Source organism: Lepisosteus oculatus, chromosome 28 (genome assembly GCF_040954835.1).
Source record: "Lepisosteus oculatus isolate fLepOcu1 chromosome 28, fLepOcu1.hap2, whole genome shotgun sequence".
Classification (NCBI taxonomy): Eukaryota; Metazoa; Chordata; class Actinopteri; order Semionotiformes; family Lepisosteidae; genus Lepisosteus; species Lepisosteus oculatus.
The window spans coordinates 3,452,179-3,467,349 of record NC_090723.1 but is presented as its reverse complement, the minus strand read 5'-3'; the positions used below and the strand labels follow the sequence as shown (position 1 = coordinate 3,467,349).

The 15,171-nt window shown below is 40.8% G+C and overlaps 1 protein-coding gene across 1 annotated transcript; it reads left to right on the top strand.

Annotated features, from left to right (window-relative positions):
* The first annotated feature begins 216 nt into the window (after positions 1 to 216).
* Positions 217 to 15,167, top strand: dhx8 (DEAH (Asp-Glu-Ala-His) box polypeptide 8). Its single transcript, XM_006638120.3, has 23 exons — positions 217 to 544; positions 1,186 to 1,271; positions 1,581 to 1,653; positions 2,279 to 2,370; positions 2,772 to 2,881; positions 3,314 to 3,661; positions 4,139 to 4,283; positions 4,794 to 4,997; positions 5,607 to 5,694; positions 6,000 to 6,097; positions 6,299 to 6,446; positions 7,132 to 7,313; positions 8,008 to 8,202; positions 8,469 to 8,654; positions 9,079 to 9,289; positions 9,587 to 9,768; positions 9,967 to 10,107; positions 10,537 to 10,692; positions 11,611 to 11,748; positions 11,931 to 12,059; positions 12,435 to 12,631; positions 12,933 to 13,112; positions 13,472 to 15,167. Exons 1-23 carry the CDS (start codon positions 436 to 438, stop codon positions 13,689 to 13,691), a joined length of 3,618 nt encoding a protein of 1,205 aa, XP_006638183.2. The 5' UTR covers positions 217 to 435; the 3' UTR covers positions 13,692 to 15,167.
* The last annotated feature ends 4 nt before the right edge of the window (positions 15,168 to 15,171 follow it).

Here is a 15,171-nt window from a genome sequence, read left to right as displayed (position 1 = left end):
ACAGTCCGAAAGTAGAAAACGGAAATAGACTCAAACCCCCGGAAGTAGTTGTAAATGCTCTGCCTTTTTCTCCTTGTCGTTTTGTATTTAAGCAATTTGTATTTAAACATTTTTATTGTAATCGATATATAATATGTCTATACATAATCTTCAATTTAAATACAAATTAAATACAGAAATATCCAAAGCTAGTAAATTAATACGTCACCGGACGGTCAAAGGTTAATTTGGCCAAGATGGTGGCTGTTGTCATTTCAAGCAAAACATGATGTTATCGACTACAGTTGTTTTATTTTGAAAACTTCACCCTCTTGGGAGATTTTGAGTTGCGACTACAACGTTTTTCGTTTAACCATAGGAATAGGAGTTGGGGCCTTCTCTGGCCGGGTGTGCGAATTCGTGGATCTGTAGAAACCCAAGCGCAGAGTTGAGAAAATGGTCGATGTTGGAGAAGACGAGCTTGAAAAACTCGAATACCTGTCTTTGGTTTCCAAAGTTTGTACGGAGCTGGATAACCATTTAGGTATCAGCGACAAAGATTTAGGTGAGATCTGAAATTTGATTCAGAGGCTTTGAACAAGTTTACGTATACTCAATAAGTCTGAAAGAATAACTGTTCTTGTATTACTCGTGCCACTGCGGTTTTTTCCACAACTGTTGTTGTTACTGATGTAACACATTACATGTAATGTCAGTATTATTACTGCTGGTAGAGCTATTATTTATACCAATGTGTAGTACGTTAATAATGATAGATAATTGTTGATATGTCCTATGAATCGACTGCCTTTTGCTTTATATTACATTGAACTTAATATTCTTGAATACTATACGAGTCATGATATTGTATCACTTCCAATTAAGAAAGACATCTTAGAAATGTAAACATGAGTCAAAATGGCTGTACGTAGCGATATTCAGAATTGTTAATATTGTGGATATTGTGATGGATATTACAATCCATCGGCGCTGTAAGACAATTATATTTGCTAAAGGAATGTTATTAGCAAATGAACATATCAGTGTTATGAAAAAGATGATAAAGATGATTAAAAGCGACCACTTGACTGCAATGGGCAGGCTGTGGTTACTCAAAATTGTTTTTAAACATATATAAAATAGATTACGTTTCAGGTTAATAAAATTTATTGTGTTACATGTAACCAATATTTGTTTTCTTTTTAGCTGAGTTTGTGATCAATATCGCAGAGAAGAATCCTACCTTTGAGGGCTTCAGGGGAGCATTGATAAAAAATGGAGCTGAATTTACAGTAAGTCTGTCTTTTTTTTTTTCAATGACCAGCATCCAAGCACAGCTTCCATATTCATAGCAATTAGTCATTTTCCTATTTGAAATAATATGAAATATTTTTGTCATTTACCCAATCCACTGGAAATTGCACAGAAGGCCTTTTTTAGTGTGCACGCCAACAGTGCAAGTTAACTTTCTTTCAGTTTATTCTGTTTGCCTGCTCTGGTCTTAATTTTCTACTCTGCTCTGTCACACTTTTCAAGATCTGCTGTCTTGTATATAAAGCAACTCTGGTGAGATGCTGATTTAATTTGTTGTGCTTTTTAAGGACTCACTGGTCAGTAATTTATTGAGGCTGATTCAGACAATGCGACCACCAGCAAAGCCATCTACAAGTAAAGGTAGGCTTGACCTTTTCCTTTTTTAACTTCGTGTGATTTGTAAATTGTTCCATTAGGCTTTTTTCTGGAAAACAAATTTTGTGCTTCTTAAACACATTTCTGTTGGAGGAGAGGGCCTATCCTTCCACAAGGGTTTCTCTAAAAAACTGTTGTCAGAGTTTTTATTACTGTTATCACATATTTAAAAAGTTAAATTAATGAAAAGCAAAAGAATAATGACTAACTAATGTCTGAATATTTTCACATGCACAAAACCAGTTCTATTAGACAATCAGTAATATGATGGTACCTTGTGGCTATGGCATAAGATTTAGAAAATTACTTGTACTTACTCTATTTAATGGAATAGATTTTAAATAAGATAAAATGATCATGTCTCCACAAAGCTATTTTACTAGTAACACAAATTACTTTTTTCAGTACGTGACATCTAGGCATTTAATCCTTGAGGTAAAGGGAATTTTATGAGCTGTTAAATGTGTAATTCTAGTGAGCAGAACTATACACTATGACTTTACATTACGACAATAAGTGTGTGCCATGACAGATTTCAGAATTCCTCATTTTGATTTTACTAGAGGTAGATCTTACTGCTTCAATTTCTTAGTATTGTTGTATTTTCCAGCTTCTGTGGTGCCTGTCAAACAGAAGACAGAGAAGGAGAAGCTGAAGGAGTTGTTTCCTGCTCTCTGCAGGCCGGACAACCCCGTTATCAGAGTAAGCTTTAAAAAATAACCATTTCAAACACTAACTGCTGATTCACTTCATTGGAATAATTCAGCTGCCAGTAGTTGAATGTTATAAAGGTCTGTTAGATATTAAATTCACTTAAGTCAGTGGTAGCATAAAGTTTTTCGATGTTCATAAGAGGAAATATTTATTTTGAAGGCTGATTGAAATTACTTGTTTTAGATAGCAGTAGGTCAGTTAGGTTTCCCTGTGTCTTGCACATTAACACAAAATATTCATCAATTAAGGGCTTGGTGAACAGAAGCAGTCTTATATTTTGAAAGTATTTCAGAGCTGTTTAGAAATACTGTAAAATAAACCTTAGGCAGTATAAATTGTACTAGGTTGTTATCTTCGATAATTTGTTCTCTCGCCTGTCTCTGCTACAGAACATGCTTGATGAGGATGATGTGAAGGTTGCGGCTGATGCCATGAAGGAGCTGGAAGCGTTCATGCCCAGCGTCAGTGGCACAGACACGGCTAAGAGCAGCAAGCAGAGGTGGGGTCTCCTGTGTACCAGCCTAAATCCCATGCAGTGGCAATGACAGAGCTCTAGGAAACAAGTTGTCACTGTACCACTGAATATAAAATGTTTTCTCAGCATTTGTCAACATGTGCTAAAAATGCACCATGGTGTTGAGAAGTAGCAGTTTGTTTCTGCTGCTGCTGTTCAGGGTTTGATTAATTTTCATGAAGCCAATGCCTAGCAGTTATGTATTCAAAGTAACTCTTCTATTTAAAACGTTTAGATTAGTGCATTTATGCTGATCTGCAAATTACATTTCCTGGACTGGTGGCCTCAGCTTTGATTGCAGTTTGATGCAGCCGTTTAATCTTCATTTGTATTTCTACCTTTGTCTGCCATCTCGCCGGTTTTGCTCCCCTAAGCGCCGTGCTGCGTTGACCCCGAGCTCCCTGTGTTTCCCTGCAGGTCTGATGAAAGCGGCAGGAAGAAAAGACGGAGCAGGAGCCGAGATAGGGACAGGGACAGGGATAGGGACAGAGACCGGCGGCGGCGGCATCGCTCTCGTTCCCGATCCCGGTCCCGATCCCCCTCGCGCTCCCGGGACCGAGGGAAGGCGCGATCCCGCCGTCGGTCCCGCAGCCGGACCCCCAGCCCCAGCAGAGAGCGCAGGGACAAGGACAGGGCCGCTGACCGCTGGAAGGACAAGCATGTGGACCGTCCCCCTCCAGAGGAGCCTTCGGTTGGGGACATCTACAACGGCAAAGTCACCAGCATCATGCAGTTTGGGTGCTTCGTGCAGCTCGAGGGACTGAGGTCTGTGAGGAGAGAATTTGATTTCCTTATGCATGATTGTTTCTTGTGAACACTGAATGATGACTGCATGTGAAGTTGGGTCTCCCATTTCATAAACCTGTCTTCAAGGCACGTGAGCTCAGAGGTGTATGTAGTTATGATGTTAGAACAGTGTATTGAAGTCTAGCTATATATTTTTAATAAAATGTTATTTATAATCAAGACGCTACCTATGTTTATTTTAATTTCTTTAAAAATAAAACAGTTCTTGGTAAATAGACTCTTAATTAGATGTCTAAAGATCTCTGCTTTTAGGATAGGCAAAGACAATTATTTTTTTTCATTTACAAATTTCAGCATGGTTTATCTGTTGCAGCTCCCAACATATGTTTTAAGCACATTTGTAAGAGCAGAGAATCATAGATTTTATATCAGTCAGATGGCAGTAATCATACACAGGAAATGCAAACTAATGCATGCATAACTTTGTCTTTGCAGGAAACGGTGGGAAGGATTAGTCCACATTTCTGAGCTCAGGAGAGAAGGGAGAGTGGCCAATGTTGCAGATGTTGTCAGCAAAGGTCAGAGGGTCAAGGTTAAGGTGCTGTCCTTTACTGGCTCTAAAACCAGTCTCAGTATGAAGGTAAGATAGTACAACTTTGGAATTGGTTGAAAATGCTAAAAAATAACTGTACTACTGTTGCATATGTAACATGGTAAATGCTTGCTTTTCTGACAAGCTGCAGTGCAGTCCACTGGAGGTGGATGTTTTGTGCTGTGATCCATTTCAGAAACAAATAATCATTTGAAAAATTAACCAGCATTAAAATGTTTTTAAATTGTATAGAAATGTGTCTTCAGATCACCTTAGTTTTAAGGATGATGCGGCCATCTTGAAGATGCTATACAAAAAAATACATTAAATAGACCACCATTTTTGTCATATAAATGTTGCAAAGCAAGACCACAAACTGGTGCCCTGAGTTTAACACCCACAATGTAGTTAGAAGCATGTAGTTGCCCATCCTCAGAATTTACTTTGCCATCTTTGTCCTCTCAGTTGCTTGTCCTGGTTTGGGCTTTTCCCAACAGCTTCTTGTATTTTTTGCAATATTGGATCTGTGTCTTCATAGTCTCCCTGGTGTTTCTGCAGGATGTGGACCAGGAGACAGGGGAGGACCTGAATCCCAACAGAAGACGGAACATGGGGTGCGAGGGCAGTGAGGAGACGACCATGAGGAACCCTGACCGGCCCACACACCTCTCCTTGGTCAGCGCGCCCGAGGTGGAGGATGACTCGCTCGAGAGGAAGAGGCTCACCAAGATCTCGGACCCGGAGAAGTGGGAGATCAAGCAGGTGGGCCGTCGGACCGCAGCCTTGTGACCCTCTGCTCGCCCTTAGCCCGGGGGTGTAAATATACCGATGGAGTCTTTTTTTGTTATAGTGACGGTTACAGGGATTCGTTAGATTATAGTGATTTTTGGTTTTAGTGATGAAACTGTTGTGTATTAGAAAGCAATGATTCCTTAAGGTTTAGGCTCTTCTGTAATTGTTTTGCAGTAGAGCTTTAAAGGTAAGAGTTTTCTTCCTGGGCAATAATGCACTGTGTCAGCCTGTTTTCCAGTTCAGCGGTATATTTTCAAACTGCTTTAAATTGCTTTGACTTAAAATGTGGTAAATAATATTTAAATCCAGCAGGAGGCAGCATTGCATTGTAAATGACTAGGATAAACGGGAAAGCTGTATTAAAAAAGTTATTCTTCATATATATTATTAGCTTAAGATATTTTAGTCGCGTATGAGTTTTATTTCAGATTTTTAGAGACATGTGAATGTGAAATTAATCTTTAGAGCCACAATACTTTTATTTGACATTGGTTTGCCTTTCAGAAGTATTACTGGTTGCACTGTTGAAATTGTTAAAGTCTGAAAGGCTTGTGAATTTTTCTTCTGTTTTGTCATCAGATGATTGCAGCCAACGTTCTTTCAAAAGAGGAGTTCCCAGACTTCGATGAAGAGACGGGCATTCTCCCCAAAGTAGATGACGAAGAAGGTGAGGAATCGGTTTCAGTTCTGTTCTCAGACTGGCACTGAAAGCAGCTTCCTGTCATTTATCATTCTGCCTCAACAAGACTGTGTGAAGAGTTTAGATTCCAGTGTGCTGCAGTCACATTTTGTCTAATAATAATCTTTATCTAAATTCTTGCAGAGACCCTTTTAAAAATATTTAAATCAGTTTTATCCTGACCACTCTCCATATAATGCAATATTTCTGCAAAATAATGTTTTTCATTTTATGAAGCTTTATCCTAATGAATACTTTATAACAGCCAAATGCTTTTTAACTGTTTATTGTAGATGAGGACCTGGAAATTGAGCTTGTGGAAGAGGAGCCTCCATTCCTGAGAGGACACACTAAGCAAAGCATGGACATGAGCCCTGTCAAAATTGTCAAGGTAATCATTTCAGAAAATTTACACATCACTCCTGTGCCGGGCCTCACCTTTCATGATCACTGACCAATATCTGGACGTTTTTCATGGGCCTTCCAAGCAGTAAGAAGTCTTTTATTGTGTAATGTCCCATTTGATACAAGTCTCTGGCCAGTCCCCCAGTCTGAACCTCCCTTTGATGAAGTGATCGCTTTTCTCCTGCAGAACCCTGATGGCTCGCTGTCTCAGGCTGCTATGATGCAGAGTGCCCTGGCCAAGGAGAGGAGGGAGATGAAGCAGGCTCAGCGTGAGGCTGAGATGGACTCCATCCCTATGGGACTCAATAAGCACTGGGTTGATCCCCTGCCTGATGGTAAGATGGCAATAACTAGCCTGTCAGACATTGTAATGTGAGCATTTTAAATCTCTTTGGAAAGTCAACAGAGAACAAAATTGACTATTCAGAGTCACATGTTTGTTTATTTGTTGTCTCTGTAAGAGATAACTGGAAACATAACTGTGCATTCATTTTGGCTGTGATTTTCTTAAATCAATATACAATGAGTTTATCAGCTGTGTGTAGAATAACGGGTCCATCCTTGTAAACTTCTTTGGCAGAATAAAGTTGTGTTAATATATATATAAAAATGAAGAACTAAAATATTTCTGATGTCCTAGTCAAAGAGAATTTCAATTGCTGGAGTTTATTTGCCATTCCCATTATAAAATGTATAGACAAATTGGTGGTCAGGACTTCTACAAATTAATTGTCATTGAGTAAAGTACAGAAAAGCTGGACTTTAGATGGTGATTAATAGTTACTCTTTTTGTGGATGACTTGTTAAAGTCTTTATTTTCGTAAACTTTGCAGTGTTAGATAAGAGTGTCCAGCAGAGCCACTACAGATGTTTAGCTCCAGTATTTTCCATGGTAAATAGTGGTTGTGGCGGAGGTGGTGTTTTTCTAGTGGATACTTTCTATAGGTGTTTTTCTGAACAGTGTGATTACGCTGATCATCCTGAGCTTCACATCCATTAACCTTACTGTTGTCCTGGCAGCCGAGGGCAGGCAGATTGCTGCCAACATGCGGGGTATCGGGATGATGCCCAATGATATCCCCGAGTGGAAGAAGCATGCCTTTGGGGGGAACAAGGCCTCCTACGGCAAGAAGACGCAGCTTTCCATTTTAGAGCAGAGAGAGAGCCTTCCCATATACAAACTAAAGGAGCAACTCATTCAGGTAGGCCTGCTCTAGTTGATGGGTCATTATCAAAGGGAATGCGTGTTCAGGTCATATTTTGTTAAAGAAGTACTATTCCAGCTTTGTCTTGCTATAGACAGGTAGGAGCTAGGAATTTATGTTGTATACACTTCTCGCAATTGTGAGGGAAGACTGTAGACTTAAAGGTTAGCTGTAGCTATCTCATTAGTGATTAAACTTGCAGATAAGCCTCATCTCTTAACAGATTAGGATATCTTCATTATGATAATAAGTGGAAGGTCGAAATATTAGCAGTGATAATGGGGCTTCCAAGAAGGTGTTCCACTTTACTGTGTACATTATTGATTATGGGGTTTGGCTCTAAGTCGTTGTCAATCTGTGTTGCAAACTGCTGTTGGAGTCAAGTTCGTTGTCATCAGACTTGACAAAGGAATAGTTATTTTTGGGATCGGCTTGAAGATTCATTCCCATAGGTTAGAAAAAATAAATAAAATTCACTGTTTTAGATCTGGGTTTCCCAACTGTGATAGTCAGCATCTGAGATCTAGCAATTCTGTTTCTGTTTTTGAAGACAACATCAAAGATTCCTGTAGCGCAGATCTCAGAATTTCTTTCAGTTGCAATAGCAGTCTAGTATCATCAGAACTACCGAATGCCAAGTTCTGATTAATGCAAAGTGAGTGCAGGAATGCTGATTGCTGCTTATTTGCAGGCTGTCCATGACAACCAGATCCTGATTGTCATTGGCGAGACGGGCTCAGGGAAGACCACGCAGATCACCCAGTACCTGGCAGAGGCCGGCTACACGACGCGAGGGAAGATCGGCTGCACACAGCCTCGCCGTGTGGCTGCTATGTCCGTCGCCAAGCGAGTATCTGAGGAGTACGGTTGCTGTCTGGGCCAGGAGGTGGGTGCTGCTGTGTTTCTTAAGCTCTGTAACATGGCTGTTGCAGTGTAATTGAAAGTCTGGTGAAAACAGATGACTGCCGCTCAGTAATTACTGGTGGAACTTTCCTCATAGATATGTCCTAAAAGGCATTTGTGCCTCAGTTGCAACACTTATGTCCTCAGTGGATTTCACTGGCAGCCATGTTGTTTGTACTTTCGTTGGGCTTGTCCAGAGATGCAGAACTTTGGTTTGCAGAGCTCAGCTCCTTCCATTTTCTCCTTCAGGTGGGCTACACTATTCGATTTGAAGACTGCACCAGCCCCGAGACCGTCATTAAGTACATGACGGACGGTATGCTTCTTCGAGAGTGTCTGATTGATCCGGACCTGGGACAGTATGCCATTATCATGCTGGATGAGGCTCACGAGAGAACGATTCACACTGATGTGCTTTTCGGGCTGCTAAAAAAGGTTATCTTCCCATTTTGAAGCTTTGAACTGGGTTACATATCATACTGAGCTTGTAATTTTCATATTGCATGCAAATCATTCTCCTCACAATTTGTTTTTGTTGTTAAGCAATCAAGCATTATGTTTTTTTCATGTAAGGACAAAAATCTTTCGATGTGTAACAAGATTGCTAGACATTATTCTTTATATTTGAATTATAATGATTTAAGGATATTTTTGAAGTTCTGAATGCATTGAAAGTGTTATGTAACATGTTTCAGAAGCAATCAAAAAACAGATTTATGGACTAAACATTAAAGGCTACTGATCAAGAATTCAACATTGATGTAATAACAGTAAATTGAGGAGCACGTATTTTGGTGGGAGTGAGGTGGACTGCTGTGAAATTGGGGCTTTTTCAAACATGCTTTTCCTCCTTTTGCAGACAGTGCAGAAGCGCACGGACATGAAACTGATTGTTACGTCAGCCACTCTGGATGCAGTGAAGTTCTCCCAGTATTTCTATGAAGCACCTATTTTCACAATCCCTGGCAGGACCTACCCCGTAGAAGTCCTTTACACCAAGGAGCCAGAGACAGACTACCTGGATGCCAGCCTCATCACAGTCATGCAGATCCATCTGACTGAGCCTCCAGGTTAGAAAATAGATCACTGGGAGCTACCTGGCACTGCCAGGCTTTCTCCTATCACAGGGGAAAACTGCAAAACAAGACTAAGCATTATAGCAGAGAAGCCAAGTTGGTCCCTCTCATTTTTTCTTTGAATTAACGCAAAAGCTTAACCTTACAAAGGTGCTTTTGACTATTTAGTTTCTCAAGGTCTTAAAGGCTGAAATATCACTAAAATACACAAGATCTAGTTAATCACAGTTTAAGTTGTGCTGTACTATCATCATAGGAAAACTAACCATCTCCTAAATTCTCTCCTGACAGGTGATATCTTGGTGTTCCTTACTGGGCAGGAAGAGATCGACACTGCCTGCGAGATCCTATACGAGAGGATGAAGTCTCTGGGGCCTGATGTCCCAGAGCTCATCATTCTTCCAGTCTACTCTGCTCTGCCCAGTGAAATGCAGACCAGGATTTTTGATCCTGCTCCTCCTGGCAGCCGCAAAGTAGGTCCCTGTCACTGTGGCTTTCTAAAGTAATAATGAGCGTCGTGCTTAGAGCTTTCATACTTTTGGTAGATAACAGGCAAGAGTATAGACATGGATGTGTGAGAGACACAGCACAGATGTTGCATTACAGCTGCTGTGGCTAATGTATGCTGTTGAATAGGCTTTGTTAATAGAAATCCTGTATCCTCTCTTCAGGTGGTTATTGCCACTAACATTGCAGAGACCTCTCTGACTATTGATGGGATTTACTATGTGGTGGATCCAGGCTTTGTGAAACAAAAAGTGTACAACTCAAAGACTGGGATTGATCAACTGGTGGTGACGCCCATTTCACAGGTAATCTTACAGTTCAGAACCATGAGTTGTTTAAATCTATATCCTAATAGACATGTTTTGAGAGAGCTCATCAGAATTCATATCAAGAATAAAAAATAAAAAAAGCTTTTGACAAGCTAGCAAATCACTCTCCCCATACCTTCTCCCCTATGTTTTGCATAACTCAAGTCTTAAATGCATTTTGGTCTGTGGCTAGATCATTCATAACTGCATAGAACTAAATCATTTAGTCCAGAAAATGTGACGTTGTCAATTATTTTCAAGCTACTTTCTGTCTTCTGGTGTCACACAGTGATGAGTTTTCTCCTCTAAGAATGTCTGAATCTCTGGAGGGTTGTTGGTAAAGAACCATATAATGGAAATCCACATAATGGAGTTTTAGGTGCCACTTGTCTGAAGAGATTCTCTCTATATATTTGTTTTTTTCAGGCTCAGGCGAAACAGCGAGCAGGCAGAGCTGGCAGAACTGGTCCTGGAAAATGTTACCGACTGTATACAGAGCGTGCCTACAGAGATGAAATGTTAACCACAAATGTGCCTGAGATTCAGAGGACCAACTTGGCCAGCACGGTGCTGTCTCTGAAGGTAAAGCTGCCTTTAGTGCACTAACAGGAAGGAATCAATTCATTCCAGGTGCTGTAACGTAGGCCAACCAGTTTAGACTTAGCAGGGCCCTGTGTTCATTGGGGCAGAGGCTCCATTGAAGTTGGCCCTTGTGCAAGTCTTATGTTTTAGTGCTTAGTGCTGATGCAATCCAGTCCCAAACTGCTTTCAGTCACACATCAGAGAAACAGTAGATGCTGGATCCAGCTCAACACAAACCTGGCATTTTAAATAAAAGTCCTGTGGTGCGACATCATGAATATCATATGACTTCTTGGCTTTACTGAACTTATTTTTTTGGAACACTGTTTGCTGGAAAGATTTAACTCTAAAATTTGGTGCAGCAGTTTTTTAATTGCAGTTTTTGCCATAATTATTTTTAAGTGACTCCTTCATCTAGGATGACTCGCAATCAGTTAACAGTAAAATCTTAACATTGCAGAAATACATATTGTACAGATATACAAAATAAATAATTCAGTTCAGTGTGAAATAGATTCCAGTATGGCAAAATTTCCCTGTATTAAAAGAGAAATTGCACATTCAGAAATCAATTTCCCCTGATATTTTGATGAGTATCCATTCAATTTCCTCACATATTTAACAGATGGATGAAAAGAGGTAGAGACTCTGTATCATGCAGAGTATCCATTCTTCTGATCAGTGAACAGTATCAACAGTTATTGTTGAGCTGTTGAATCCACACGACTAGAGTTGCATTCAAAATAGGCTGTCTGTGGTTGTCTCCGATGGCCAACTATGTTGTCTAGAGCACATAGATCTTGGCCTTAACTAAAGGTGTGGCCTGTCTAATGTCGGCACGCCAATCAGCATCTCATTGCAATTCATGTAGCAGAAATCAGCTCTCCTTAACTGTTTTTGTTTTACTACCCCTCCCAGGCAATGGGGATCAATGACCTCCTGTCTTTTGACTTCATGGACGCGCCTCCGATGGAGACTCTGATCACAGCCATGGAGCAGCTGTACACCCTGGGAGCTCTGGATGATGAGGGGCTGCTCACGCGATTGGGTCGCAGGGTATGACAGTGTCTCACTGATGGCTGCTGGGAATTATGCCCATGTTTGTTCAAGATGACTGCAGTAGGCATTGATACAGGGACAATGTTGTAATGTGCTGCCAGAGAGGTGGCGGAGAATCCCCATAAATTATTCTGCGCATCTGGTGATGTGTTCTCTTCTTTCTCTCTCTTTCTGGTCAGATGGCCGAGTTTCCTTTGGAGCCCATGCTGTGTAAGATGCTCATCATGTCTGTCCATTTGGGCTGCAGTGAAGAGATGCTGACCATAGTCTCTATGCTCTCAGTGCAGAATGTGTTTTATAGACCAAAGGTAAGTGCAGTCAATGACCACAGGACAAACAGGCAAACCTATAAATGCCAAGTTGTTTTATTTATATAGCTTCATCAATTGTTGTTAATATTAAAAGCTGTTAATGTTTAAGACTGAGCTTAACCAAGTGACTGACCACTTGACTGATCTTTGCCAATGAGCTATCCTAGCATAAGTTACTGAAGAAAACATTTTCATCTTAATTAAACCTTTTTGGTGTTTTGCACTTGATATAATTACTTGATTTGTTGACACTAAGCTCCTTGTGAATAGTGCTTTTGGATAAAGAGTAGCAGTGTATTTCCCCTCTTATTTTTGAAATTTGGAGAAGGTGTACCGCTGAAGAGTTTTTCCTCTATTCTTTCTATCTCTCAGGACAAGCAGGCCCTAGCAGACCAGAAGAAGGCCAAGTTCCACCAGCCTGAGGGAGACCACCTTACCCTGCTAGCTGTCTACAACTCCTGGAAGAACAACAAGTTCTCCAACCCCTGGTGCTACGAGAACTTCATCCAGGCGCGCTCTCTGCGCAGAGCCCAGGATATCCGCAAACAAATGCTGGGAATCATGGATAGGTGAGGATAGGAGGGGGCTCTGGAGGACAACTTTATTCACGATTTTTTGAAGGAATGGAGTGTGTTCAGCCATTTCTGTGTTGGAGAGCAAGTTAACTTATGTCTAAAACCTACAGCGTAAGTTGTGATCCCATAAACTTTTGAAAGACTTAACACCTGATCTAGGAAGACAGGTTATTTTTTTTTTACCCTAGATATGAGAAGGATGCTACCTTAAACACTTCACATGAAGCATGGTGCATGTTTTGCTATGGTTTATTTTCTGTAGCTGGCAGGTAGATTATTATTGTGTGTTTCCCAGGCATAAGCTGGATGTGGTGTCCTGTGGAAAGGCAACCGTGCGAGTGCAGAAGGCCATCTGCAGTGGCTTCTTCAGAAATGCAGCCAAGAAGGATCCCCAGGAGGGCTACCGGACCCTCATTGATCAGCAGGTGGTCTACATTCACCCTTCCAGCGCGCTCTTCAACAGGCAGCCAGAGTGGTAAGTGATTACTTTGTAATAAAGTCCGGGAATGTTTTAGAGCCAGTCCGTCAATACAATTCCATTCTTCGTACTCGGAGGCGTGTCTCATGGCATTTCATTTTTTGTGTGCAATTGAAATAATGCGGTGCTGCTGTGTAAATACATCATCTCTAATGCAGACTTTTGTCTTGGTCAAAGTGCTGTAGAATTGTAGGCAGCCTTAATATTGTCTTGACTTTTCTAACTACTGTGAGTATTGAAAAACACAAAATGTTTTGAAAACATGAAAAGGCCATTTGTTGTTCATCGGGGAAATTTTAGGGTTAATGAGGACCTGTGAGCTTTAATGCATGCACTTGCCGGCTCTGCCCCTGCAGGGTGGTGTACCACGAGCTCGTCTTGACCACCAAGGAGTACATGAGGGAAGTGACCACTATCGACCCACGCTGGCTGGTGGAGTTTGCCCCAGCCTTCTTCAAGGTGTCGGATCCCACCAAGCTCAGCAAGCAGAAGAAACAGCAGCGGCTCGAGCCCCTGTACAACCGCTACGAGGAGCCTAATGCCTGGAGAATCTCCAGGGCCTTCCGGCGCCGCTAGGGGGCGCTGCAGGCTCGAAGGACCAAAGGGAGGTTGAGCGATCAAAGCTGTGCTGTGAGATAGAAAGACAGGGGGCTGTTTTTCCACAACAGCTGGACAGCTCTGTTGTTCTTGTTTACGACTGGGCTATATCTCTAGCCTTCTTTCAAAAAGACCAGAACAACATTGGCATTGAACAGCCTTTTAATTCTCACCTTCAGGATATTAAAAGAGTAGCTTTTTTGGATGAATCTTTTTCTTTTACATTTCATCAAACCCCTCTAAGATGCGGTTTGAGCTACTACTATGATGTGTGGGACTGAGTACTTCTGGATGGCATCTGTGTAGTCAGATGGTTATTTGTTACGTTTCCAGGGCATTGTGTGCTTTGGAATAATTAAAACATTGCAGGTTGTGTGAGGTCAGATGAGGAGGAAGACCATTTAGTTCATTTGGACCATATAAAGAAAGATCTGCTGAAATCTTCTTTACTTTATTTACCTTAGCGTTGTGGGTTAAGGTGTTCTTTGCTGTTATACGGTGGCAAAGAAAAGGATGGTTATATATTGTTTATGGATTTTAATTATGAAAGCATTTGTTTCATAATTTTAGTTCACTTAAAACCTTGTGTTTGTATGACTGTACAGACTGTTTTGTGCATGGACTCCTGGCAAATGTTGAGGTAAATTTCATAGTGGGACAAAAAAATTCTTAACCAAAATGAGAGAGTGTCTTCATAAACGAGTTTGAAAAGGTTCCTGCATCTATTCTTCAGTAAACTGTAAGGTTTGAATAATCATAACTCCAAAATCTGCTCATATCCCCTGGTTTTCTATTACAATTCATGTCAGGAAAGCAAATTTATGATCGTTCCCCCTAGTTTGATAATTGTATATGCATTTATATACCGTTGTTGCCATTGTGCGGTCTAGTCTCAGCGACTGCGTTTTGTACTCATCACACAGGCGGTCAGATCTCTGCATCTATGACTCTCGTTCTGCCCCCAGTTGAAGTATAACAAGAACCAGAAGGTGGGTGGTGGGAGACATTGATTTGTATAAAGAAAAAAATATAATGGACATCATAAAAGAAGCTCGTGCTAATTTAATTATACTTGCTTCCTGCAAAGTTAGAGCTGTTTTGGAACTGTTTGCAGAATGTACAGGATCCAACCCCCCCGTTCTGAGAAACAAATGTGTAGAGGATATTGAAAAGTTCCAGAGCTCCACTTTAAACAAACACAAAAACACAGCCTGAGTCATAGGGAGCCACTCCATCCCTCTTAGGAATCCATGGAAGAAGCAAAGCAGCCAAAACACTTTTTTTGTATGTTTTGTTTAAAAACAGAACTACAGGAAATCTTAAGGATTTTGTATATATTCTTTTACAACATTTTGGAAGTTCTCTGTATCTACTGGAAATGTATTGATGTACTGTGCTGTCAATCTGTATCGTGTCGGTTTCTATACTCATTAAATCACTTTTTAAAAAAAACAATTCA

Bases quoted from the DNA above. Each gene is read 5' to 3' on its own strand.
- dhx8 (XM_006638120.3), top strand. From the start codon at position 436: ATGGTCGATGTTGGAGAAGACGAGCTTGAAAAACTCGAATACCTGTCT. The intron at 1,272-1,580 runs GTAAGTCTGTCT...GTGCTTTTTAAG, and splicing joins AAAATGGAGCTGAATTTACA to GACTCACTGGTCAGTAATTT. The intron at 10,108-10,536 runs GTAATCTTACAG...TGTTTTTTTCAG, and splicing joins TGGTGACGCCCATTTCACAG to GCTCAGGCGAAACAGCGAGC.